The sequence below is a fragment of the Oryctolagus cuniculus genome, chromosome 17 (assembly GCF_051225735.1).
Source record: "Oryctolagus cuniculus isolate XC-2025 breed Fujian yellow rabbit chromosome 17, ASM5122573v1, whole genome shotgun sequence".
Taxonomy (NCBI): domain Eukaryota; kingdom Metazoa; phylum Chordata; class Mammalia; order Lagomorpha; family Leporidae; genus Oryctolagus; species Oryctolagus cuniculus.
Window position 1 is genome coordinate 41,359,964 of NC_142883.1, and position 25,696 is coordinate 41,385,659.

Sequence of the window (25,696 nt, forward strand, 5' to 3'; positions counted from 1 at the left end):
TATATGTATATATTTTTTATTTTATTCTGAATATTACACTTAGAAAATTTTTATAGAAATAATTAGCCCAAATCTATGCCATATCTCTATAGGGAAAATTTACTTTTGCTTCTTTGGGGCATCTAGGAGCACCAGTACTCCACATTAGCTATTCCAGTTTCGAGGACTGAAGTGGAGCTGTGATCGCTGTGGAGGACCCACACTCAGAGTGGGAGGGGTTTGGCCATGGCCACCTCCTTTTCAGAATCTAATCTGTAATCTCTTCTCTGTCCCACTGGCCCCAAGAAGCTGTCAAACCACTACTTAGCACCCACCCACAGCTCTGGAGCTGGCAGATTCCCCCAGGGCCCTCTCAGGCCAGAGCTGCCCTTCTCCCTGAGTGCTGGCCCAGTGTTTCCCAACTGTCTTGTTAGCTTTCCAGCGCCTTCAGACAATGGCTTTGTGTGTTCTGTCTGTGTATTCAAGTTATCACCAGCATGGATGTTGGTTTAAATGGCCTCGTTGGTCATTGCTCCAAGTGGAGACTCTCATACCGTAAGTAGTCAGTAGCAGAGACGCCCAAGATTCTGTGCAGCGCTCTCTGTTAGCCTGGCACCAGCGCATGCAGACTGACCTGGGAGCATTTCGATCTTCACTCCCCTCGGGATGACTTTCATTTGTTCACCAAGCAGTGAAGACCCTGTATTCCAGGGAACGTGCCCAAAGCCCTCACTTGCCCGTCCGATGGTGTTTGTTTTGAATGCATTATAAGCCCTTTTTAAAGATGAGCTACCACTGCTCCCCATGTAAATGTGCCAGAACAGATCTACATTTTCACATGGGATGCTGCTTATGTACCATAATGCTACTGAGCTTAACTATACAAGAATGTAATGTCCAAGCCAAAGGTTGGTGTCCCAAAATACTCCCAGGGAATAGGAGCCAGTTATCTACCAATACCCAATAAAGTATTCTACAACGTGGGTCTTAAAACAACAGCAAAAACAGTTCCCATTTCTCATGAGTCACTGGGTTGACCAGACAGTTCTTTGGCTGGGCTCACCTGTGCTTAGCAAGTGGCTGCAAGCTGGGGCTGGGTGGTCTAGGGCGGTCACTCAAATGCCCTGGCTGGTAGAACATCATTCTTCACCTTGTCTTTCATCCCAGGCCATGAGGGCACAGCTTCTCACAGCCGCGTCTTCGGGAGTAACTGGTGTCACTTCTGCAGAGTTGTATTGCCTACAGCGAGTCACAGGGCAGCCCAGAGTCAAGGCGCGGGGCGGAGAACCCACTCCTAGTGGAGGGGCTGCATCCAGCTGTGCTTGTGCTTGTCCTTCTTCCACACACTGTGAGGTGCAAAGGACAGATGTGCTGGGCGGAGCCACCGTCCCTCACTCTGCACCTCTAGCCCTTGACACCAGTTAGCTGTCACGATTCAACTCAGTCGTGACACTGACCCCAGAGTTAGCATCCGATCCCACACGTTGAAGGGCAAGGCCCCAAATAAGACTGCCCTTAATTCACAAGTGGGGTCCCCAAGACACTGAGATACAAAGTAGGGACTCCCGTGACCCACCCCCCAACATTGGATAACTTGCTAGAATGATGTACAGAACTGAGGAGAATGCCATCCTGAGGATTAGTTTGTAGAAAATACAGAAGAGCGGCCAGATGCAGAGAGAGCCAGAGTGACAAGGTTTGGAAGCAGGTCCAAGCGCAGCAGCTTTTGTCCTCACGGAGCTAGGGTGCACATGAATGTGTTCATCTCCCAGGAACCTCCCTCAAGCCTTGGTGTCCTGAGTTCCCATCAGGGCATCACTATGAAAGTGTGACTAGGGAAGCCATTGGCTACAGGACTGAACTCAGCCTTCAGCCCCCAGCCTCACCCAAAAATGCAGCCCCTGATCTGAAACTACCTAGGAGCCCAGCCGTGAGCAGCCTCGATAGCATAACCGAGACTCTCTTGCCACTGAGGAAACTCCAGAGGTTATCCAAGATCTGTGCCAGAAACCAGGGGCTTATCTATCTGCGTGCTAAATAGACAACTAGCGCGTCCCTTCACAGGGGTTGAGAAGTGCTATTCTGTTCAAAATGCAAGTAAACTCAGTCTTCAAGCTTCGCCTCTTAAATTATTTACTACTCCTTTCCGCCTCTATCCCTCAGCGGAGCTCAAAACTGCTGAATTTAACTACTGAGAGCTCTGTATCTTGATTACAGTGCCTCTGTGTATCTGATAGATTACAGATTCAGAGAAGAAAAAGGAACGCTTGAAGCTTATAAGAAGGGCACATTTGACCTGATGGATTCATCCAATTATTTATTCATTATCTTCAGTGTATCAGGATGCATGCCAAGCACAGTTTTATATTTAAAAGGAGTTATGATCTAACGCATCGTACAAGACTTAATTGGCACACAAGGAAGGATTACTAGTGGGCTCTTTCATAGAATCACTGATGCCTGCAGGTGCTTTTGCAGCTTCTCTCCTCACCCATAAAGTTTAATCCCTTTGCAAAAACCCAAATGAGGGGCGGGTGTTTAGCCATTAAGGTACCACATATCAGGGGACCTGGGTTTGATAACCCTGACTCCACTTCCTGCCAATGCAGATCTCCTGGGGAGGAAGCAGGTGATGGTTCAGATAGTCTCTGCCAACCATTTGGGCAACCTGGATTGAGTTCCCAGCTCTTGGCTTCAGTCTGGCGCAGCCCTGGCCATTGCAGGCATTAGAGGAGTGAGCCAAAGAATTTTTTATAAGAAGTTTTTGTTTATGAGATACTCTACTAAAAATTTTTATGAAAATAAATTCATTTCTTAAAATTCCCTGAAATTAAGTATACAATTATTTTTAGAGCCAAGTTGCTGTGACATGGACAACAGTAATAGGAACAATGCTGGCTGACACAGAAGGCGTACCTGCTGGGTAGCCTCAGACGTCACATCCCTGGCCGCCTTTCTCCTCTGCCTTCACTCCTCCAGTTACTCCAGAGTGTTTCCATCAGGGCCCCAGACTTGGAGTTCGCATGTCTCAAGTTTTCAGCCCCTTGCCCGCTCTCTTTCCTGCTATTCCTGGTGAATCCTCAAACACAACAAAGGGAAATTTTTAGCTTGAGTGCTTGAGAGCTTCTAACCTTGAATGGAAGGGGAAAAGGAAGCATAACTCCCATACTCAGGAGTATGTGCTCGACAAAGTAGAGGCCCTTGGTGTCATCTGCCGCAGTGAACGCCGGTTCCACATCAGGGTGCGTGGTCCGGGCTTCCTCCACTGAACTCAGGCTGGCTGATGTGTCTCCCCAGGAACCTTACTACGTGCGCTGCATCAAACCCAATGACAAGAAGTCCCCGCAGCTGTTTGATGAGGAGCGCTGCCGGCACCAGGTGGAGTACCTCGGGCTCTTGGAGAACGTCCGCGTGCGCCGCGCGGGCTTCGCCTTCCGCCAGAATTACGAGAAGTTCCTGCACAGGTGGGACCTGGCCCCGTGGAGCGCCTGGGGCCCAGCGCGCGTGGCAGGCGGGCTGTGAACGCTGGCAAAGGAACCGGAGTTGAGGAGGGGGGAGGCCTCTGGCCTGGTTAGGACGGCTGTGTACCGCATTCCAGTGCCTGGGGTCAAGTCCCAGCCTGATTCAGTGCAGACCCTGGGAGGCAGCAAGCATGGGTCCCTGCCACCCACTGGGAGACCTGCATGGAGTGCCAAGACCTGCCTGTCACCACGGGCATTTGGGGAGTTAACCAGTACATAAAAATCAATGTCTTTTTTTCTTTATTTCTCTCTCTTTCTGTCCCTCTCTCTATTTCTGTCTCTCTTTCTCCCCCCTCCCTGTGTGTGTGTGTGTGTGTGTGTGTATCTCTGCCAAATACATAAATGAATTGAGGAAATCACAAATATGAAGCACTCCTAGGACCAACAGCAGTCCCTGAGTTTATGATTTATGGGCTGTGGAAAAGACTAGGCAAGTGTTGCCATCATTAGTATAGCAGAAAGAACACAAATTTAAAGTCAAGTCTGGGTTGAAATCCCAGTTCTGCCTTTCCTTTGCTACATAATCTTGGGCCAGGAATTTAATTCATTTGCCTTTGTTTTCTGCATTTTTAAAATGTGTTTAATATGAACTCATAGACTGTTTTTGAGATGATTAAATGAACCTAAGTCAAAAGACTAGGTTCCTGGCACATCACATTCAGTTAATGCTACTTATCATTACTGGTATTAATAATTAGTGTAATAGTAAAACATTAAGAAGTTAAGCCTAAAGGTCTTTAAATTAATTTACCTGGTGTGAATTCTAACTTGGCCATTTTTAACTTGTGTCACCTTGGATAATCTCAGAATCTTCCCATGTCTCAGTCTCCTCATGTATAAAATAAAGATAATAATTACTGTGGAAGGTTGCTAACTGATTAAATGAGAGGATATGTGCGAAGCAGTTAGAATTGTACCTGGTATAAAGTAATGACTCAAAAGTATAAGTTTTTCCACGTTGCTAATTTGTTAACGATAATGATAGTTGGCAACTGGAAACCGGGGAATATTTTAAATTTCATCTGTTTTAAAATATTTTTTTGGCATTTCCTATATTCTAGATTGTAAATTCCACCAAAAAAAATGAAAGTAACTATATAAAATTATAAACCAGAAAATTCAGATACATTGGTTTGTTGACAGAAGAGATGCTAAGGAGGAACAGTGATGAGGATCCAGCCACACAGAGGCCACAGAAAAGAGCAGCTTTGGGTGGGGGGCAGCGGGGGAAAAAGCCGTGCTGTGGTGACAAGAGTGGCATGTTGGGGACCAAGTGCAGTGCAGCTTGGAGGATGCTGAGTGAGGGGGTCATGGCCAGTGTGAGATGAGGTCAGAGAGATGGCCAGGGCCCACAGCACGTTGAACTTGACAGTGAGACTGAAGCATTTAGATCCTGGCTAGGTGTGATAGAAAACCCTGGTTGGGTTGTAAGAGCACAGTTTTGGGGCTATCTTAAGGGATCATGGTGGCTGCCGGGTGGATAGAAGGCCAGGGGATGTTGTGGGATGCTTTTGCAGGAGTCCAGGAGAGATGACCTCAAGAGAGTACCTTAGGAAGGGGTGACTGCAGATAGAAGAGGGGCAGGCAGACGGCTTCAGGGATAAGTCAACATTGACCGCTTCCAAATGGTTGGCTCTGAAGAGACAGGAGTAAGGAGTGGAGGGTGACCAGTTGGTTTTGGCTTGAGCTTCTGGCTAAAAGGGAACCATTGACTGAGACAGCACTGTGTCAAAGAAGTATGAGGAGGACATGGAATGGGAGCATGGATGCAACTGAGGTGGTTCTCTTCGTGACCTGTGAAATGCCTCCTAAACATTTAGCAGAAGAGAAATAAGCTGTTAGATACACATACCTGGAGTGCTGGAAAGAAGTTCGGGCTGCAGGTAAGAGATTCTGGATTTAGGGCCGGCGCCACGGCTCACTAGGCTAATCCTCCACCTTGCGGTGCCGGCACACCGAGTTCTAGTCCTGGTCCTGGTGCCAGATTCTATCCCGGTTGCCCCTCTTCCAGGCCAGCTCTCTGCTGTGGCCTGGGAGTGCAGTGGAGGATGGCCCAAGTACTTGGGCCCTGCACCCCATGGGAGATCAGGATAAGTACCTGGCTCCTGCCATCGGATCAGCGCAGTGCGCCAGCCGCGGCGGCCATTGGAGGGTGAACCAACGGCAAAAGGAAGACCTTTCTCTCTGTCTCTCTCTCTCACTGTTCACTCTGCCTGTCAAAAAAATAATAATAAATAAATAAATAAAAGAGGTATTCTGGATTCATTAGGGTATAGATTACACATGAAGTCTTGAGACTTGGGGGAGATGGGGAGGGGAAGGGTCCAGGACACAAAGGAGCAAGCAAAGAGATGAGAAGGAGCAATCCCTAAGGTAGAAGAAAGGCCAGAAGAGCGTTACCAGCACAGGAGCCAAGAGAAGGTGGCGTCTCAAGGAGAAAGATGTTGCACCATCCCAAAGATTGCTGTACCGTCATGTAAGACACAAGCAGAGGTGAGCCACTGGACTTGACAATAGAGGTCAAAAGTATGGGCTGGAGCCTGACCTGAGCAGGAGGAAAACTGAAAGTAAGGACTTCAATGCCTTGTAGAAAGAAGGTTTCTGTTGTGGATGGGAGCAAAGGAAAGTAGAAAGAGGCACTGGGCTAGGATGTGAGGTCTAGAGAGACGAGACCTGTTGTCTACAGGTGGGGATGAGTCACAGCAGGAGAAGCCCATGACACGGGACAGGGAGGATCGTTGGACTAATAACATCCTTGAGAAGGCAAGAGGGTGGACGCCCAAACAGGAGTGGAAGGTTTGTCAGCCTTGGATGGGAACAGGAGCCCCTCGCCCATAGCTACAGGATGACAGCAAGGCGCGGAGTATGAGCTACCTGGCGCTCAGAGCCCTCGCTGACAGCAGATGAACTTGGTCCTGTTGGTGTGCTTCCCTTTGCTCCGTGAAACAGGAGGCAAGGCCATGAGCTGAGAGCGAGACTGAGGAGCAGCGGGACGGAGGGCTTGAGGGGAAACAAGAATACTCATTTGGAGGGGGAGGAAGCTTAGCTTTGTGTAGCGTTGCCTGTGGGAACTGCAGAGTGCTCACTTGTGATGTGAGGTTATAAACGCAAGGGAAGACCACCTAGCTCTGGTGGTTTTCTTTGCCCGTGTTCAGCCCTGTGCCGAAGTAAGAGACTGCACCAAAGGGAGACTCTGGCTTGAAATGAATAACACTTTATGGCATAATAGCCTGGAAAATTGAATTTTAATTTTACATTAATCAAACAGTTATGCTCAAAGCTAATCATTTTTCCTTGTTAAAATCACAGGGTTCAAAATTGGAGACTGTAATAGGAGTGGTTTCATGAATTGAAATGTATTCATTCTGATTCTTAATTTCAGAACAGTGTTACATTATTAGAAAGATTTTTTTTCATTAGAAAGATTTTGTGTCCATTCTTGTTGCCTGCAAAAGTCTAGCAATTGATCAGGCATACAATCTGTTTTGGGGTCGTCACCTGTAGGAAACCAGCAGGAGTTAAACATGAAACCAGTAGCATGGGAATGGGTAACCCTAGGGGCTGACCTGAAATATATTTTCATGAGTCGCAGCAGAAGTTGAAGTAAAGAACAAGAAGCGAGCTTGATGTGGAGGCGACATGCACATCTTTACTTTGAGCTGAAAAGGTTAGGGTGTGTTTGTCTTTTGACTTGGAAGATGTGCTGGAACGGTTAGAACATGTTTTTCTAATACTCATGCTGGAACAGAAAAGAGGAAATAAGCTGTGAGTTTCAAATAGGATGGTCTCGCGCAAGTTTCCATCTCCCGTTTCCACTCCAGAACAGCCTCAAATAATTTAAAATATGTATATTTAAATGCATAGCCATGCTATAGAACCTTAAAGGGGTGTTTCACAGTGAACCCTAAAGATGTCAATCACCCTCCAAGAGAACTAGCAGCTAAGAAGACCCGAAAGGAACCCAAGGTCGCAGTTCTCAGCAAACACTGGCTTGTGAGGCTGGAGCTGCCCCTGGGGGAGCCATCGCCCCTGCCCTGCCAAGGCTGCCGTGCTGGCCCAGACCAGGAGCCAGCTCAGAAGCTGTGTGGGAGATGGAGCTCATCTCACAGGAGCGCCAGCAGCAAAGCACAGAAAGCACAGGGAGGCGCATGACGCAAACTGTGGCCAGGAGCTTGCCTGAACCGGAAGACAGTCATAAATCTGCAGACTGAAAGAAAACCCTGACTGTGAAGCATATGAACCTAGGAAAACCAAAAAGTACGTTCTGGTCACGTTTACAGTGTTAGAGAGGGGGGCCGGCACTGTGGCTTAGCAGGTAAAGCTGTCGCATCCCACATGGGCATCAGTTCATGTCCCGACTGCTCCACTTCCTGTCAGCTCCCTGCTGATGGCCTGGGAAAAGCAGCAGAAGACGGCCCAAGTGCCTGGGCCGTGGCACCCACTGATGCTCCTGGCTTCAGCCTAGTCCAACCCTGGCCATTTGGGGAGTGAACCAGCAGATAAAAGATCTCTCTTTCTCCCCCTTTCTCTGTAACTCTGCCTTTCGAAATAAATAAATCTTTAAAAAAGAGAGAGATAAAGAAAATAGCTCCTAAGAAAAAAGCACTATGTGATGGAGTGGACAAAGGAGCAGTATCTTCACGGCGGAGGGAAAGCAACCGTGTGCGTGCAGTTGTATTTCATGACAAACTACCTCTCAAGAGTGTGAGTAAAAGAAAAAAGGCTTTTCTGATATACCTGGACTCTGAGAGTTTCTTATTCATAAGCTCTCCCAAAGAAATCTTCTAGAGTTAAAAAAAAAAAAAAAGAAAGAAAGAAAGAAAGAAAGAAACCTGAATCCTGAAGGGATTCCCTGCCTTCTTGGTCTCCACAAGGGAAACCACACATCACTGTGATGATGAGTGGCGGGGAAGAGGTGCCCAAAACTAGTAGCCGTAGGAAGAATCGGGGAGCGGGGAGATGTGTTGAGGTAGGAAGGCCAAGAGAAGACCACAGCCGTTCCAGGATTCGGTGAAGTGCACTCACCGAACAGCACATGCAACAGCTCTCAAGGCAAGGAGGCAGCCACGCTGCAGAGCCCTGAAAAAGCCAAGGTCATTGAAGGTCAGGCAGGAAAGAGGAAGAGAGCAGTTAAGGGGAAAAAAAAAGCCACTACCATTTAAGCTTTTTATAAAATTGCCGTGGCTGATGCAGAGGGAATGGGAAAGGAACTAGAGGATGACTAAGGAGTCCACTGTAGCAAATGAGAGGTGGCTTGTAGTAGGACTGCCACAGAAAGAGGAGGATTGTTTTAATTGTATTCTGGAGCTTTTAATGATGGATTAGAAGCAATGATAGAGGGAAAGGCATTTGGTACACTAGCTGAGATACCACTGGGGATGTCCCCATTCCAAGAGGGCCTAATTTGAATCCCCGCTCAGCTTCTGACTCCGGCGTGCTTCTATTTGCACCCTGCCAGGCAGCAGGTGCTGCAAGTAGTTGGGCTCCTGTCACCCACGTGGGAGACATGGGAGGCATTCACAGCTACTGGCTTTGGCCTTGCTGTTGGGGCCATCTGGGGAGTGAACCAGCAGATGGGAGATCTTTCTCTGCTTGTCTGTCTCTGTGTCTGCCTCTCTCTGCCTTTCAAATAAAGTAAAAATAAAATGTTTTGAAAAAGAAGTAATGATAGGGAAGGAATGGGATAGAAATATTCCCAGTATTCTGACTTTAGTAACTGGGTGGATTGAGATGAGAAAGACAAAAAGATAAGTGGGTATTTTTTGTTGTTGTGTTTTTAATATTTATTATTTTATTATTTTTTAATATTTATTATTTGGAAGAGTTACAGAGAGAGAGAGAAGCAGGGAGGGAGGAAGAGACAGAGAAAGAGAGCCCATCCATCCACTAGTTCATTCCCCAGATGATCACAACTGTCAGTGGTGGGCCAGGCCAAAGTCAGGAGCTTCATCTGGGTCTCCCACATGGGAGACAAGGGCCCAAGGATTTGGTCACTTTCCTAGGCAATTAGAAAGGAGCTGGATCAGAAGTGGAGCAGCCAGGACACAAACTGGCACCCATAAGGGGTGCTGGCATCACAGGCATTGGCTTTACCCATTGTGCTCCGATGCTGGACCCTGAAAGAGAAGTTTAAGATGTCTTCAGGGGCTGGTGCTGTGGTGTAGTTGGTAAAGCCGCCTCCTGCAGTGCCAGCATCCCATCTGGGCACTGATTCTAGTCCTGGCTGCTCCACTTCCGATCCAGCTCTCTGCTATGGCCTGGGAAAGCAGTAGCAGATGGCCCAAGTCCTTGGGCCTCTGCACCCATGTGGGAGACCCTGAAGAAGCTCCTGGCTTCAGATCGGCCCAGCTCCAATCACTGCAGCCATTTGGGGAGTGAACCAGCAGAAGGAAGACATCTCTTTGTCTGATTCTCCCTCTCTCTGTCTGTGACTTTCCCTCTCAAATAAAAATTAAAATGAAAAAATCACAAAACAACGGTGCGTTGAGCAGCCCTGTTCGGTGGAGAGGAAGAGTGCTGTGGCACGCAGCCTTCTCCATTGCTCCGTGACCCCTGCCCCTTGGCAGTCCCGCCGTTTGTAAGCCCCTGCCTTTGGGGCTGGCCTGTACCACAGTGGATGAGTTGACTCCCAGTTCCAGCTCCTGACCAGCTTCCTGCCAGTGCAGACCCTGGGAGGCAGTGGTGGTGGCTTGAGTAATTGGGTCCTATGGTCCTTGTGGGAGTCTCTCCTGTTCCTGACCATTTCTGGCATTCAGAGTAAATCAGCAGAGGAGGGTGCACGTACTCGCTCTCGCTCTTGCTCTCTCTCTCTCCACCTCTCTACTCCCTCCCCCCCCATATAAATAAACAAAACAGTCTACTTTGTAATTCCCTGCCTTTGAGTGTAGGCTGCACCTGGTGATTGGCTTCTAACCAAATGGAATATGGCAAAAATGACGGAACATCACCTTAGAGATGACACCCGCATGGCTCACACTCACCCGCATGGCTCATGCTCATGTAGGTGGAGCCAGCTGTCTTGGGAGAGGCCCACGTGGCCAGGAGCTGCTGACTGCTTGTGTGTACAAATGCCACTAATTCTTGTATGTCGATTTTACACGCAGCAGCACCACTTCATACTTGTTCAGTTGTAAGAGGTAAGCAGAGATCTGCTTGGCTTCCTTTGAAGAAGCCCATGCTGTCCATAAGCAGTGGCAGTTCTGTTCCTTCCCCATTCACCAGCTTATATATGAATCTCACTGTGCTAATTAAACAAGCCGAACAGTGTTGAGTAGAACCCACAATGGAGGCATGCTTGTCTTGTGTCTGCTTGAAAAGAGAATGTGTCCAGGGTTGCCCATTTACTGAGGATATTTGCTGAAATTTTTTGGTAAATAACTTTTATTAAATTAAAGAAGCCCCAGGGCTAGCATTATGGCACAGCCAGTTAAGCTGCTGCTTGTGATGCCAGCAGTCTATATCGGAGCACCAGTTCGAGTCCTGGTTGCTCCTCTTCCAGTCAGCTCCCTACTGATGCATCTGAAAAAACAGTGGAAGATGGCCCAAGTGCTTGGGGCCCTGCTATCCACATGAGGAGACCCAGGTGGAGTTTCTGGCTCCTGACTTCAGCCTGACCCAGTCCTGGTTGTTGAAGTCATTTGGGGAGTAAACCATCAGGTGGGAGACCCTCCCTCCCTCCCTCCCTCTCTCTCTCTCTCCCTTTTCTCTGTCACTGTGCCTTTCAAATAAATAAATCTTAAAGCAATTTAAAGCAATCCCTTCTATGCATAATTTTGTAAGAACTGTTGCCCTGAAGGAGTGTTTCGTTTCTTGAAGGCTAGTGAAATTGTTTCTAGTACCAGTCTGCTGAGGTTTGGTTTTGTTTTCTCTGAACCATGTAGAATTTCGTTGGCTAGTTTTACTGCTGACATTACCCGAAGCTTTCTCTCCGCTCATCTGTGCCTGCTCTGTCCGTCCAGGTATAAGATGATCTCTGAGTTCACCTGGCCTAACCATGACCTTCCGTCAGACAAGGAGGCCGCCAAGAAGCTCGTTGAGCGGTGTGGTTTTCAGGATGACGTGGCTTACGGGAAGACCAAGCTGTTCATCCGCACGCCCCGCACACTGTTCACCCTGGAGGAGCTCCGCGCCCAGATGCTCGTGCGCATCGTCCTCTTCCTGCAGAAGGTGAGTGGTGTTCCCCGTGAGGACGAGCTCTTGAGGCTTTGCTGTTCTCCTTCATTCGAGACGCTGTGGGTGGCACTTTGTGTGCAGGTGTCCGTGCAAACCTTGGAATGTGATGCCTGCACACTTGGAATGCTTTTTATCTATTCAAGTTCAAAATCAGTTTATCCACAAAATTTTGAAGGCATTTTGTCTTCTGTTGTTAAAACCAGAGAGCCCATGTGAATCAGCCTGTTGTTTTTTTGCCTTTTATAGTTAATGGGTTTTCCCCTGAGCATAACTGTTGAAGGTCCTCTTTATCTTGTCCTACAAACATTTTGCCAACGTGTTGGCAGCTGCTCCCCTCACCCATCAGTACAGCACCACCACTGGTTGATGTCAGGTAGAGTGCTGTCACCGTAATGCTCATTGTTAATTGTGACACCTGTCACCTCTGACCTGGGCAAGGCCCTGGTCTCATTTCACTCACTCACTCATTTTTATGTTCCCCATACCCTTTCCCAAACCTTCTACACGAGCCATTTTCATGCAGAGTAATAAGTCGCCTACCTCAGTGAGCTGTCCTAGGAGGAAAGTAGCTGGGCCCTGGGTGTGCGTGTGCCCGATTGCTGCAGGTGCCACGTGGCCCCAGCAGCGGCTGTCTATGAAGGTCACCGGGTGCCCACCCTCCTGCCGTGTGACACGGCCACAGTCAGACCTCGTTGTCATTCTGCTGCGTGTTTCCCTCATGACTGTTGAACGTGAGTGTGGCATTACATGCTGGTGTGCTCTTTTGGGTTTTTCTTTAAGCTGCTTATTCATATCCTTTGTCATTTTTGATTTGATTTTTTATTTCATTTTGATATTTTCCTGTTGATTAGCAGGACTTTTAAGATGTTAACCTTACATTCACTTTAGGCATTGTAAATTCATTTTCCTATTCTGTAAACATTCAGAGGAGCTTTATCCATGATATATTTTGTTAAACAGAATCCTTCATTTTGACATATTGAAATTCTTCAGTTCACTGCTTATACTTTATGCCGTGGAATTTTAAGAAGACCTCCCTCATCTCTCTATCACAATGATATTATTGTATTTTCTTCTGTAAACATTATTCTACCTTTCACATTTAGGTCCTTATTCCTCTTAGAATCTACCGATGTGGGGCTTCTTTTAATTTTTAGTTATTTGAAAGGCAGAGAGACAGAGTCAGAGAGAGACTAATCTTCTATTTGCTGGTTCTCTCCCAAATGCCCACAATAGATGAGGCTGGGCCAGGCTAAAGCCAGGAGCCCACCCCAACCTGGGTCTCTCCCACACGGGTAGCAGGGACTCAAGTACTTGAGCCATTCCCTGCTGCCTCCCAGGATGCTCGTTAGCAGGAAGCTGGAAGCAAGCAGAGCCAGGACTCGCACCTGGGCTCTCTAATATGGGATGCAGGTGTCCTAAGTAGCATCTTGACTGCCGAATGCTCCCCCCAACCATTTAGGGTTTGAGATAGGACTCCAGTTTTATTTGCCTTCATATGGTAGGCCAGTATTCTCAGTAACAACTATTAAACCATCTTTCTTTTTTCCATTGATTTGTGGTGCTGCTTTTCATCTATTAAGTTCATATATGGATAGTAAATTCTGTCTGAGAATTCTGTTCCATTTTTCCATTTGCCTGGTTTTGCACTAACGCCACCCCATTTTTATTGTAATGTGTCTTTGAATATGTTAGGAAAACTCCATCTTCTCTACTTTTCTTTAATAAGATGAATTAACCTATTTATAGACCCTTATTCTACAATACAAAATTTAATATGTGTAATAAGTCCATTAAATTCAACAGTAATCTTTATTGGAGTTGCATTGAATTTCTAGATTCATTTGAAAGGATTAAAATTTTTACAATGTTAATTCATCTTATAAGGAATATAAAATAGGTTTGTTTGGATCATCGTCTTTGACCTTTAGATTGAGAGAGGCCTTATGAATTCATAGTCAATTTGGATACTTTGGTGTTTTTGTTGGCTAGTGTGAATTTATGATTAAGTTTTCTATATAGCATTACTGCAAAGAAATGATACTGGCTCATGTTGCTTTATCTGTATCAAAAAACAGCACCTTTCTTGGTCCATATTTTTCAATATTGGTTTTTCCGGGTCAGCAGTTATATCATATGCAAGTGACAGGAGTTTTCCCTTCCAATTGTCAGAATGTTTCCAAGTGTTGGTTTCTTTATATTTATTTTTCCTGGAACTCAGAATAACTTACTTGCCTGGAATACTAAATTCTGTTTCATCCTGAAACACCTTCCTTCTACTGCTTTCTATATTGCTTTCATTCAGTCCTATTTTCCTTCTCAAGAGTGCTTGTAATTTGCAAGTTGGATCTGTTTTCCATCTGCCATAGTGAGTTAGTCTCAGGCGTCTGTTCTCCTGTATTTTCCAGTCCTCTCCCTTGGTCTTTTTTTACTGATTTTCAGATCTGAGAATATGAGAGGTTTTTGGTTTTTTTTTCCCTATCTAAGATTTAGAGCCTGAACCAGGGTGATTGTACCTCTCAGTCTGCTTGGGACAGCCCTGTTTACAGTTGTCACCTGTTGTTACCAGGGATGGAACCCCTTTCGCTCTCAGAAGCACCACAGGGTAGATAAGAAACCGTGGCCTTCTACCTGAACTCGCTTTACGTCCACTTGGCAGCTGGTGGAATCCTCTTCCTACACCCACAGTTGTCAGTGCCACAGACGTTAGTGTAATACGGCTCTGCTAGCCCAAGCAGGGTTCCTCCTGTGCCCGCCCCCAGCCCCGCGGCCTAGCTCACACAGCTGCCGGGCTGTTCCTCCAAGCTGTCGGACGGCACAGTGCTTCCAGAAGCTAGCATGTTGTGTCCTCTGCTGTGCTTCCTGGTGCGAAGCTACAGTCTCTGGCTAGGAAAGAACGCTGCTCGAACACCGTCACCCACGCAGCGGAGGGGAGGCTGCCGGCCTTCCCTGAGAGAGATCCTGCCTTTCCTGACCGTGGGGTGGTGCAGCAGGGAGCAGCGATGTCTTTCCAGGGTGTGTGCATTCTACTGATGATGTGTTTGAGACCCTCCACAGGCCGTAAAATCAGCTTCAGGAGGTAGGTCCTCGGCCACCTGACTGTGTGGGGAGTGTTTTCACTTCTTCTGGATCCTTACAGGAATTAGTGAGAAATGATAGGGCATTATTGGGGCTGCTGTATTTTTTTTTTTAATATGAAATAGCTATCTATCTGAGAGGCAGAGAGAGCGAGCAAGCTGCTCTCCACTGGTTCACTCCTCGCATGCCTAGGGACCAGGCCAGGCCCAAAGCCAGGAGCTGGAGATGCAGTCCAGGTCTCCCACATGGGTGGCAGGAGCCCAATCACTTGAGCCATCACCACTGCCTCCCAGGATCTGTGTCAGCAGGAAGCTGGCGACAGGAGCCGTAGTCAGGAATTGAACCAGATTCTCTCCTGTGTGCTACAAAGGTGTCTTAACCACCAGGCTAAACACCTGCCCTATTGACCTGTCTTCATTGTTTGTCTTTTATAAGATCAAGTTTGGTAATTTATATTGTCTTTAAACATCATATTTTTTTTTAATTTATTTGACAGGTAGAATTATAGACAGAGAGACAGACAGAGAGAAAGGTCTTCCTTCCATTGGCCGCCACGGCTGCCATGGCTGGAGCTACACCGATCTGAAGCTAGGAGCCAGGTGCTTCCTCCTGGTCTCCCATGCGGGTGCAGGGCCCAAGCACTTGGGACATCCTCCGCTGCCCTCCTGGGCCACAGCAGAGAGCTAGACTGGAAGAGGAGCAACCAGGACTAGAACCCAGCGCCCATATGGGATGCCGGCACTGCAGGCGGAGGATTAACCAAGTGAGCAACAGCGCCGGCCCCAAAAGTCATATTTTTTTAAAAAGATTGATCTATTTATTTAAAAGGCAGAATTACGGGGTGAGGGGGGGAGATCTTCAAATCCATTGGTTCACTTCCCAAATGCCCCAATGGCTGAGCTGGGCCAGGCCCAAGCCAGGAGCCTGAAACTCCATATGGATCCTCCATCTGGGTACAGGGGCTCAAGTACTTGGGCCATCTTCTGTTTTCCTAGACATGTTAACAATGAGCTGGATTGGGAGTGGAGTAGCCGGGACTTGAACTGCCACTCATATGGAATGCTGGCATCTCAAGTGTCAGCTTAACCCACTGTGGCACAGTGCCAGCCCCTAAAAATCATATTTCCCTGTAAAAATGTAATGAAGGAGCCAGTGTTGTGGCACAGTAGGTTAAGCTGCTGCCCATGATGCCAGCATCCCATGTGAGTGCCAGTTCCAGCCCCGGCTGCTCCACTTCTGATCCAGCTGCTTGGGCCCCTGCCACCCACATGAAAGATCTGGATGAAGTTCCTGGCTCCTGGCTTCGGCCTGGCCCAGCTCTGACCATTGTGACCATTTGGGGAGTGAACCAGTGGATGGAAGATATCTCTCTGTGTCTCTCCCTCTTTTTACAGCTGCCTTTCAAATAAATAAATCAATCTTTTTTTTTTAAAATGTAATGGTGGGGCTTTCGCTGTGGCATAGTGGGTAAATCCGCCGCCCACAGTTCCATCATGCCACATGGGCGCCGGTTCGAGTCCTGGTTGCTTCACTTCTGATCCAGCTCTCTGCTGTGGGCTGGGAAGGCAGTAGAAGATGGCCCAAGTCCATGGTCCTCTGCATTCAAATGGAAGAAGCTCCTGGCTCCTGGCTCCTGGCTTCGGATTCGTTCAGCTCCGGCCGTTGCAGCCATCTAGGGAGTGACCCAGTGGATGGAGACCTCTCCCCTCCCCCTTTCTCTCTCTCTCTCTCTCTGCCTCTGCCTCTCTGTAGCTCTGCCTTTCAAATAAATAAATAACCTTTAAAAAATGTAATGGAATCAAATTGAACAGAGAGGTCTTTTATACTTTTACTGGTTTCCCTTGTATCTGTAGTCACGCCTCCTCATCATTCCTTGTTTTGTGTATTGGATTCGTGCCAGCCCTCTTAGTCAATCTTAGTTCATGGTGCATCTCACTATTTGCTCAAAGATTAGGGTATTAATCCTGCCACTTCCTCATTTCTAATTCATTAGTGTTACTTTTCATCTTTATCAGCTGCTTTTTATTTTTCGCATATAAAGAATGCAAGAAACAAGAGATTTTATTGCTCCATCTGCTGGAGTCAGACTCTTCCTTCAGTTCCTCTTCTCCCCTTTCTTAGTGGGCTGTGAATTTGCTCCGAGATCTAATTCTGCTGTCCTGTAGGACCCGACACGCCACCGTTTACTTACTCTTTTATGTTTAGATTTCCTCTGTCTTCAAAAATTATCTTAAAATATTTTTGTAATGATTTCCAGGTGACCCGTGGTTTGTGTATGTGTTTTGTTTTCTTTTATGATTTTGTGATTCTCAGTTTTGCTGCTTCAGGAACATAAAGAGTTAAACACCTATTTCTGCTTCATGGAGTTTCATTAGACTTAGAATTGGGACCTGGAATATGGTCATTTTTGTGACTATAATGTAAAAGAAGTGCATGTCCTTTTTCTCTTTTGATATTTTTCTTATGCAAAATCGCAGCTGTTCACAATCAGTATACAGTGTGTGTGTCATGAACTCCTGTGTCGCTGTCACCCAGAACAACGGTTAACAACGTCTTGCCATCCTTACTGCGTCTAGAACTTGCCTCCTGCCTCAGTGTATGTGTGGTTTGGTTTCAGTTGGAGGCTTTTAAAGAATGTCCCAGAAGTCTGATCCTTTCAGCCTTTTGTGCGGTTATAATCCCTGCCGGTAAGGACTCCAGACCATTATGAGCTCCTGTGCACCACCTGCGGCCTGGTGTCTGTTCAGTTTCCTGGTGCCTGGCGACTGTGTTCTCACAGATGGCTGGGAAGAGACTCAGTCGCCTGTGGAGCGGAGGCAGGAGCCCACTTGTCCTCACCGAGATGCAGGCAGGGGCAAGGCTGTCAGCTGTCTCTCAGTGAGCCACGTTCCAGACCCTCGACACGTACGGGGTTCTCAGTGCCTTGTCAGTTCTTTCTCCTTGTATGTTTTAAAGGTGGCGCGTGTACCACAAGGACTGCCCTGGTTGGTCTGTCTTAACAGTTGAATATTATTTGCATGCTCTTATATTTCTTAAATTTGAATTTTGCATTCTTGCTGTTGGATTAAATTATATAGCACCAATCACAAGAAGAATTTTGTGAAGGATTAAAAGTGGCCCATGAAAGCATAAGCATATGATGAAAATAATAAACTAAGAATAATATATCATTGTTAATTACAAGTGTCCTCATGGATTAATATAGACCTGAGACTGATAATTTTATAAATCATGCAAAAGGAAAAAGTGTGAGCAGAATCAGTATCTGAAAATTGGATTTCATTGGCTTCGTCATTGTTTGCCCCTGAGTTCCGCGTGAGGAAATCCTGGGGGCTTTCAAACTGTTTCCAGACAAAGCAGGCTGACTGTTTGGAGAAACCAGTCACGCATCTTTCTTCTCAGACTAAAAGCAAAATAATTATTTGTCATGTGAAGTGGATTGCTTTTAAAATGTTTTTAATTTGAAAACATAGCAGATGCAGAGAGATTGCACATCTTTATGGGGCACTGTGTGATGTGTCTGTACATGTGTATACCGTGAAGTAGCCAGTCAGGTTAAAACACTTCTCTTCTAACCTCTCACACTGCTTATGGTGAAATCCCTGCAAGTCTTAGCTTCATGCTTTTTAAAGAGAGAAACATGCAGCACATTCACATTGTCTACAGTAGAACCACAGAGCCTCTCACCCGTCTGGCCGCACCCCAGCACCCATCAGTAAACCCATCCTCCCACCCACCCCTGCTCCTCAGCCTCTGGGCACCACCACTACACTTTTTTTTTTTTTTTTTAAGATTTATTTTATTTATTTGAAAGAGTTACAGAGAGAGGTAGAGACAGAGAGAGAGATCTTCCATCCACTCGTTCACTCCCCAGATGGCTGAGATGGCTGGAGCTGCGCCGATCCAAAGCCTGGAGCCAGGAGCTTCTTCTGGGTCTCCCATGTGGGTACAGGGGCCCAAGGACTTGGGCCATCTTCTACCACTTTCCCAGGCCATACCAGAGAGCTGGATCGGAAGAGATTCAGCCAGGACTCAAACCCACACCCATATGGAATGCCGGCGCTTCAGGCCAGGGCTTTAAGCTGCTGCGCCACAGTGCCAGCCCCGACCACTATACTTTTAACTTTTCTGGGGTCACCCGGTTTTAGGCTCCACCTGTGAGTGAGATCATGGGGTATTTGTCTTTATGTCCTCAACTTATTCACTTAACCTAAAGACCTCCGGTTCCATCCAAGGTGTTGCCAATGGCAGGATTTCATCCTGTTTTTTGGCCAAGTGATGTTCCATTGTGTGTGTGGACACGTAGGTTGTTCTGTCCTCGGCCATTGTGAATGATGCTGCAGTAAGCGTGGTAACGCAGATGCCTCTGAGACATGCTGCTTTCATTTTCCTTGGAGATACCTATGTATGTGTGTGTATATATATCTCCAATATTATCGCTGGATCATATGGTGATTCCATTTTTAGTTTTTTGAGGAATCTCCATCCTCTTGTCCACAATGACTATAGTAATTTACAACCCCAGCAATAGCATGCAAGGGTTTCCTTTTCTCTGCACCCTCATCAGCACTAACTATCTTTTGTCTTTCTAATACTAACCAATCTAACCAAAGTGAAGTACTCTCATTGTGATTTTGATTTGCATTTACTTGATAATTAGTGATGTCAAGCAGCTCCTCATGTACCTGTCATTTGTATGTTTTCCTTTGAGAAATGTCTGTTTAGAACCTCTGCCCATTTTTTACATTGCATTATTTGGGTTTTGCTATTGAATTGTTTGAGTACAATTGATGACTTTTTTGCTCAGAAACTAAAAAAAAGCTAATATACTACTATATACTAATACTAATATATATATACTAATATATATATACTAATACTTATGGAATGACAAGCACTATTCTGGTTATTTTACATATATTAACTAAATGTTTACAAGAGCTTGTGAATGGGTGTCTATTATTATTTCCACTTAACACATAAGGGAACTAAAGACACTGAGTGGTTATGTATCCTGACGGGGGTCACACAGTGAATGCCAGAGCTGGGATTTGAACCCTGGAACCTTGCACCCACGCACACTCTCTTGACCACTACACACTTACACAATGGTGCCTCACTCAGGATGCACTCCCTGCAGGAAGTACAGATATGACTCACACTGTTACACACAAGTTTGTAAAAGCATCCACAGTGGTGATGATGGCATCATGCTCAGAGAGAAAGCAGAATGAGATTTGATAAAAATCCTTTTATTAAATAACCTTGGCGTGGACATCTAGGGAGGTCTGAGTCATTTACTTGTAGACTATTTGGATTAAGATATATTTGCTGTTGAAAGTATGAATAAGCTTTTGGCATTGGTACAGTAATGAAAAGTGATCTGTGGCTCTTTATTATTATTATTATTATTATTATTAAGAATACATATTCCAAGAGAAGAGATTTTTATTTGATTTGGTAAAATTGACTTTTGAGCCATGAGTTGTTTGGGAAAGGTGTGTTTGGATGGCTGTGAACAGCAGGAAGGGGGTGTGTCCCGTGCAGTGAGAGAGGTTACCCCCAGTGCCAGTCCATTCATTGCTTTGTCCAAGTGGACTATTTAGGGTAAAAAAATATATCTGCTACTTGATCTTGTCTGAGAGTCAAAAGACATAAAGGGAAGTATAACGCCTTTGACCAAATGGCGTTGTTGGCTCTGTGTCTGTTCAGAATTCTGTGAGGAGGAACGGGTGGCAGGTGTCCTTTCTGACACTGATTTGTGGCTTTGCAGGAGAAGGTGCCCTTTTGGATTTTTAAATGAGCAATAAGTGGCTCCACCCAGAAGCAACTGACAACCCTGTCAGGAGGGCAATGTGTTGGCCCCAAGCCATGCAATGGAGCAGTTGTGACGCCCTGGATTAGGCAGCGCCTGCCAGGTGGGCTCAGAAAAGAAGCCACACTCTGGGCTTGGGGAGAAGGCTTCCTGGAAGAAGAAATTCACCAGACTCTCAGCTCTGCTAGATTCATGATCCACTTGAAAAGAACCTTACGGGGAGAACAGATCTTTTTTTTTTTTTTGACAGGCAGAGTGGACAGTGAGAGAGAGAGACAGAGAGAGAAAGGTCTTCCTTTGCCGTTGGTTCACCCTCCAATGGCCGCCGCTGCAGCCGGCGCACCGCGCTGATCCTGGCAGGAGCCAGGAGCCAGGTGCTTTTCCTGGTCTCCCATGGGGTGCAGGGCCCAAGCACCTGGGCCATCCTCCACTGCACTCCCTGGCCATAGCAGAGAGCTGGCCTGGAAGAGGGGCAACCGGGACAGAATCCGGCGCCCCAACCGGGACTAGAACCTGGGGTGCCAACGCCGCTAGGTGGAGGATTAGCCTATTGAGCCACGGCGCCAGCTGGGAGAACAGATCTTAATTTGTGTTTCACAAACCATGGATACAGGTTGAGTTCATTAGAGCTGAATCACTGATGTGCTAGAAGGTTCATTGTCACCCAAGTTAGTGGGCAAAATAAACTTCCTATGACAAAGAATGGGGAATAAAGGTTTCTATAGCAGTCTCCAGGTAAGTTTGTTTTCTGCAATAAACATAGGTTAGTCCTAGTCATTAGCATTACTCAAACAGCCCTTCCGGTTTGTAGGAAAAGTTCTAGCCCTACTTAGCCAGAAGAGCGATGAGCAAACAGCCAGCCAGAGCAGTGGTGCAACTTAGGATAACAGGATTGAATTTAGATTCAACTTGAATTTTATAACAAGTATCTAAACATTTCCTAACCGTTTCCTTCTGTATCTGACAAGATGTAAAGAACCAGCTCTGGACTTGACTTCTCAAAGCACTGGGAACACCAGACTCCCATTCTGTCAGGGTTCCTCAGTGGTAGCTGCTAGTTGAGGCTGACAGCCTCTGATCTGGTTATACTTTTTGTGGCCATGGCTTATACTATTCTGTTTCCACATTATATTGTATAATATAACAACTTCAGCAACTTGGTTATATTTTCCCCCAGTATGCGTAATGGTTTTAAAATTTCTCTGCGTCCCTAAGTGTAGCTATATTTTATTTGCTTTTACTTCTTTATGCTGTTTTATGGCCAAAAAGTCAGTCTTCCTATTTACTTAATAATAGTCACTTCATTTTCAGTTTCTTGTCATTGCATGGCATGCTGCAGGGAGCAAGCCCTCCTGCCTGCAGGGACCGAGTCTCTGTGCGGCAGCTGTTGTCACATGTTGAGGACTCTCAAGAGCTCACTTTCGAAAATTCTACAAAATGCAAGACTATGCACATACTCCTTCCATTAGCGATCAGAATGTTGGTGTCATCCCGGGCTCCATCCACTGTAAACGTGGGGGAGGCTGAGAATGTAAGAGGCAGGTCACCCGCAGGAATTCTTAGGAAATTAGTTCTGATCTTGAGAGTCACTGGATAGGAAGGACTCAGTGACGCTCAGTGGTCCCCAGACCTCCCTCAGACAGTGACTATTCTAACGTATGTACCCGGAGCTACAAATGCAAGGCTATGGAATCTGCACATTTGTAAGTTCACTAAAGGCTGCCCAATTGCATTCTAAGAATAATTATGCCCATTTACACTTGTCCAGAAGTGTATCAGGGTTATATTAAATTGCCAGACTTTTAAATTTTGGCCAATCTATTTTGAACCCAAAGTATATGACTTTTACTTTCTTTCAAGCTCAGCTATGCATGGAGGTACCTGTTAACATTTTTATAGCAGTTCAGTATCATGTTTTGTATTCTGATACTGCCCTGCCACATTCATTGGAAATCCCACTGGAAATGTGAGAGAGAGAGAGATGTGATCAGTTTTTGAATTTTCAGTAGGTCTTTGTCAAGGAGAGATTGGAAGCAGGGGAACCAACCAACAAAGAGTTTCTTACTGTAGTACAGGGGAAAGCTAGCGAGGGCCCACACCATCCAGTGACAGATGGAGAGAAAGTTGCGAAGGATTTAGGGAGTCAAATCAGCAGGCCACGATTGTTGTTTGGATAGGAGACTGACAAGATCATCAGCGATCCCTAGGATTCCCACGGAAGGTCCTGGGTTGCTGTTGCCACTGACAACTGAGGTAGAGATGGAAGCTGGGAAACAGGAGCCGCTGCTCACTGTGTGGGGCTGCAGGAGCCCGTGAGATGGCCAGCAAGCAGTCGGGTGTGTGAGGCAGGAAGCAGAGGAAGCAGCAGGTGTCACCCAGGAAGGAGCGGTCAGCAGTGTCAAGCACAGAAACACCCAGCAATATCCGGGCGGCGGAGTTCCCACTGAGTCTGGCAATCAGGAGATGGTTGGCTTTGTGAAAACCAGCATGTCTCAGTTGATCAGGCTGAGTGCAGAATGTAAGAGAAGAAAAGCAAGCCAGGTCCCAGCAACCTGCAGCAAGAAGACATATTAGCCAATTCATTAGTAAATCATGGTCATGAAAATAGATATGGGAAAGGACGTATATTCTTAATCAAGAACCCAAGGCGTGCTTCTCTTCAATGACAGTTAGTGAATGTTGGTTATTGAACCCCAAAGCCTTCCCCCTACATATATTACTAAGCAGAGCTATTAGAATAACATTACTATGTGCAAGTGATTGATTTTGTGATTGTAAAGAAAGCTGTGGAGTTACAAGCCAATAACTGATCTGAGTAAATATTTGTCAGCATTTAAGTGCTGACAAATGTAAAGCCCTTTTAGTGCAATAAAAAGGCTTCAGCAAGAATTTAACATGGAAGCAATAGAACATTCTTCCCACCCACCCACCCCTCCCCACCGCCTCCCTTTTTCCTCCTCCCACCCAACTGGTGAAGAAAAAGATAAAAGCATATTTAGAAAATAATGGTGACATGTCAAAAATAATTTGTTTCTTATTTATCTCCTCTCAGCTACTGCCAGTGAGAAACCATGGCCACCCCTGCCCCAGCCCACTCCCCTGTAAGCTGGAAGCAGCTGATTTGCTCCCCTGAAAGAGCAGCGAATGCGTTGCCTGGGTGATATCTCATTACTAAGGCAACCAATTTGGCGCATCAGTGTGAATCCCAATTTTAAAATGTAATTATGCCAAGATATGTACATATGCTGGAGATGTACTTAAAAGAAATCTGTTCGCCTTTGGAAGGAAAACATTTCCTATGTTAGATGAAAGAGGGGGAGAAGGAGAAGTCTTGCTTCTATTTTTCGCTAGCTTAAATCGACCTTTCGATCGAGCCCCACTCTATTTAGTGAAACAGCTTGGACTGGTTTCTCCCGCACCACTTTTTTTTAAACTTGAGATGCTCCCTTTCCAAGGCACTTCTCTCTTGAGACCTGTCACTCATCACCCACCAGCTGTTGTCTCCATGACAACACTTTCTGGCCCCTGTAGGTGGTGGTGGAGAAAAAGGGAAGGGGATGAAACATGGCTGTGTTTTCATTTCACTTTCCCTTTTTTAATTACTACAAGCTCAGGAGCTGATTCTTGGTAAGGAATTAATTAGTGAAGAAGTGATTGAGTGAATAAATGTTCACTTTAGATTATGAAACTCCTGAGCCATTTATTGAGGATTGCTACCCCCGACTCACAGGAAAAACCGTGTAGATAAGATGTGTACAATCAAAAGCTTGTCTGGAGGAAGATTCTTTATTATAGAAGCAGCTGAAGATGTGAATAGCAAAGCCAGAGAAAATGCCGGTGAATCACTGCTGAGCAAGTCATTTTTTCTTCCTCCCCAACAGAAATTATTGTTTAAAAATAAAAAGGGCTTATTTGGGTGCAGGGAGGATTTAATTGCCAGCCTCATTAAAGACTGCCTATTAAATCATGAAATCCTTGCAACTCATTAAGTTTCCCATGTGCTGTAGCTGCCAGGAACCTCAGGGCTCAGATTTATATTCAAATCCAAGAACTGGACTGGGATTTCAGGTGTGACTGCCCCTCTCTCCCACTAACACCCTTGCCCCCTGTGCCTGGCCGCCCTCTTTTTGTTCTTCAATAATTCACTTGTCTGTGGACTTGCTGTTCTAAGTTCCTGCCAATCAGTGGGAGATAAATACGTAGCAAATGTTAAAGGCCAGGATGAAATTGTTAATATTTATTTATTTTTATTGATGTGAAAGGCAGAGTGACAGAGATTTTCTATCCACAGATTCACTCCCTAAATGGCTGCAACATTTGGGGCTGGGCCAGGCTGAAGCCAGGAGCCTGGAAGTTACCCACATGGATGGCAGGGACTTACTGCCACCTGCAGGATGGGCATTAGCAGGACGCTGGAGTCAGAAGCAGAGCAGTTACTCTGAGCCAGGCGCTATAGGAATGGTGCGGGCAGCCCAAGCGCACCTTCACCATTGGAGCTGTCCATCGCTTAGTGATGTGACATATCACCAAAATAAATGATTTTTAAAATTGACTTCTAGGCCAGTGCTGCGGCTCACTAGGCTAATCCTGCGGCGCCAATACTCTGGATTCTAGTCCCGGTTGGGGCGCCAGATTCTGTCCCGGTTGCTCCTCTTCCAGTCCAGCTCTCTGCTGTTGCCTGGGAAGGCAGTGGAGGATGGCCCAAGTTCTTGGACCCCGCACCTGCATGGAGACCAGGAGAAGCACCTGGCTCCTGGCTTCGGATCAGTGCAGTGCACTGGCTGTGGGGGCCATTTGAGGGCTGAACCAATGGAAGGAAGACCTTTCTTTCTGTCTCTCTCTCTCTCACTGTCTAACTCTGCCTGTCAAAAAAAATTGACTTCTAGAAAGGCTTTTAGTGCCTTTTTTACTACCTATCAAAAACTAACCTAAAAACTTTTATGGGTACCAGATCATATCCAGTTCATCAAATCAGATGTGTAACAGGATATATGTAGTATACATATATATATATATATATATATATATATGTATATATATATATGCTATAGTGTTGAGATTTATTTTATTCATTTTTTTTACTATAGAAAGTGTTTGTAACTACTACCAAAGGATCTAAGTGTGCCAAATA

At 46.1% G+C, this 25,696-nt stretch overlaps 1 protein-coding gene across 4 annotated transcripts in view; it reads left to right on the forward strand.

Moving 5' to 3' along the window:
- Window positions 1–25,696, forward strand: part of MYO1D (myosin ID) — a 341,376-nt gene that overhangs the window by 150,487 nt on the left and 165,193 nt on the right. For all 4 annotated transcript variants that reach the window (XM_051824625.3, XM_089317415.1, XM_089317416.1 and 1 more), the window contains 2 exons: window positions 3,277–3,443; window positions 11,459–11,666. In XM_051824625.3, the coding sequence (XP_051680585.1) occupies window positions 3,277–3,443; window positions 11,459–11,666 (375 nt within the window). The remainder of the gene's footprint in view (window positions 1–3,276; window positions 3,444–11,458; window positions 11,667–25,696) is intronic.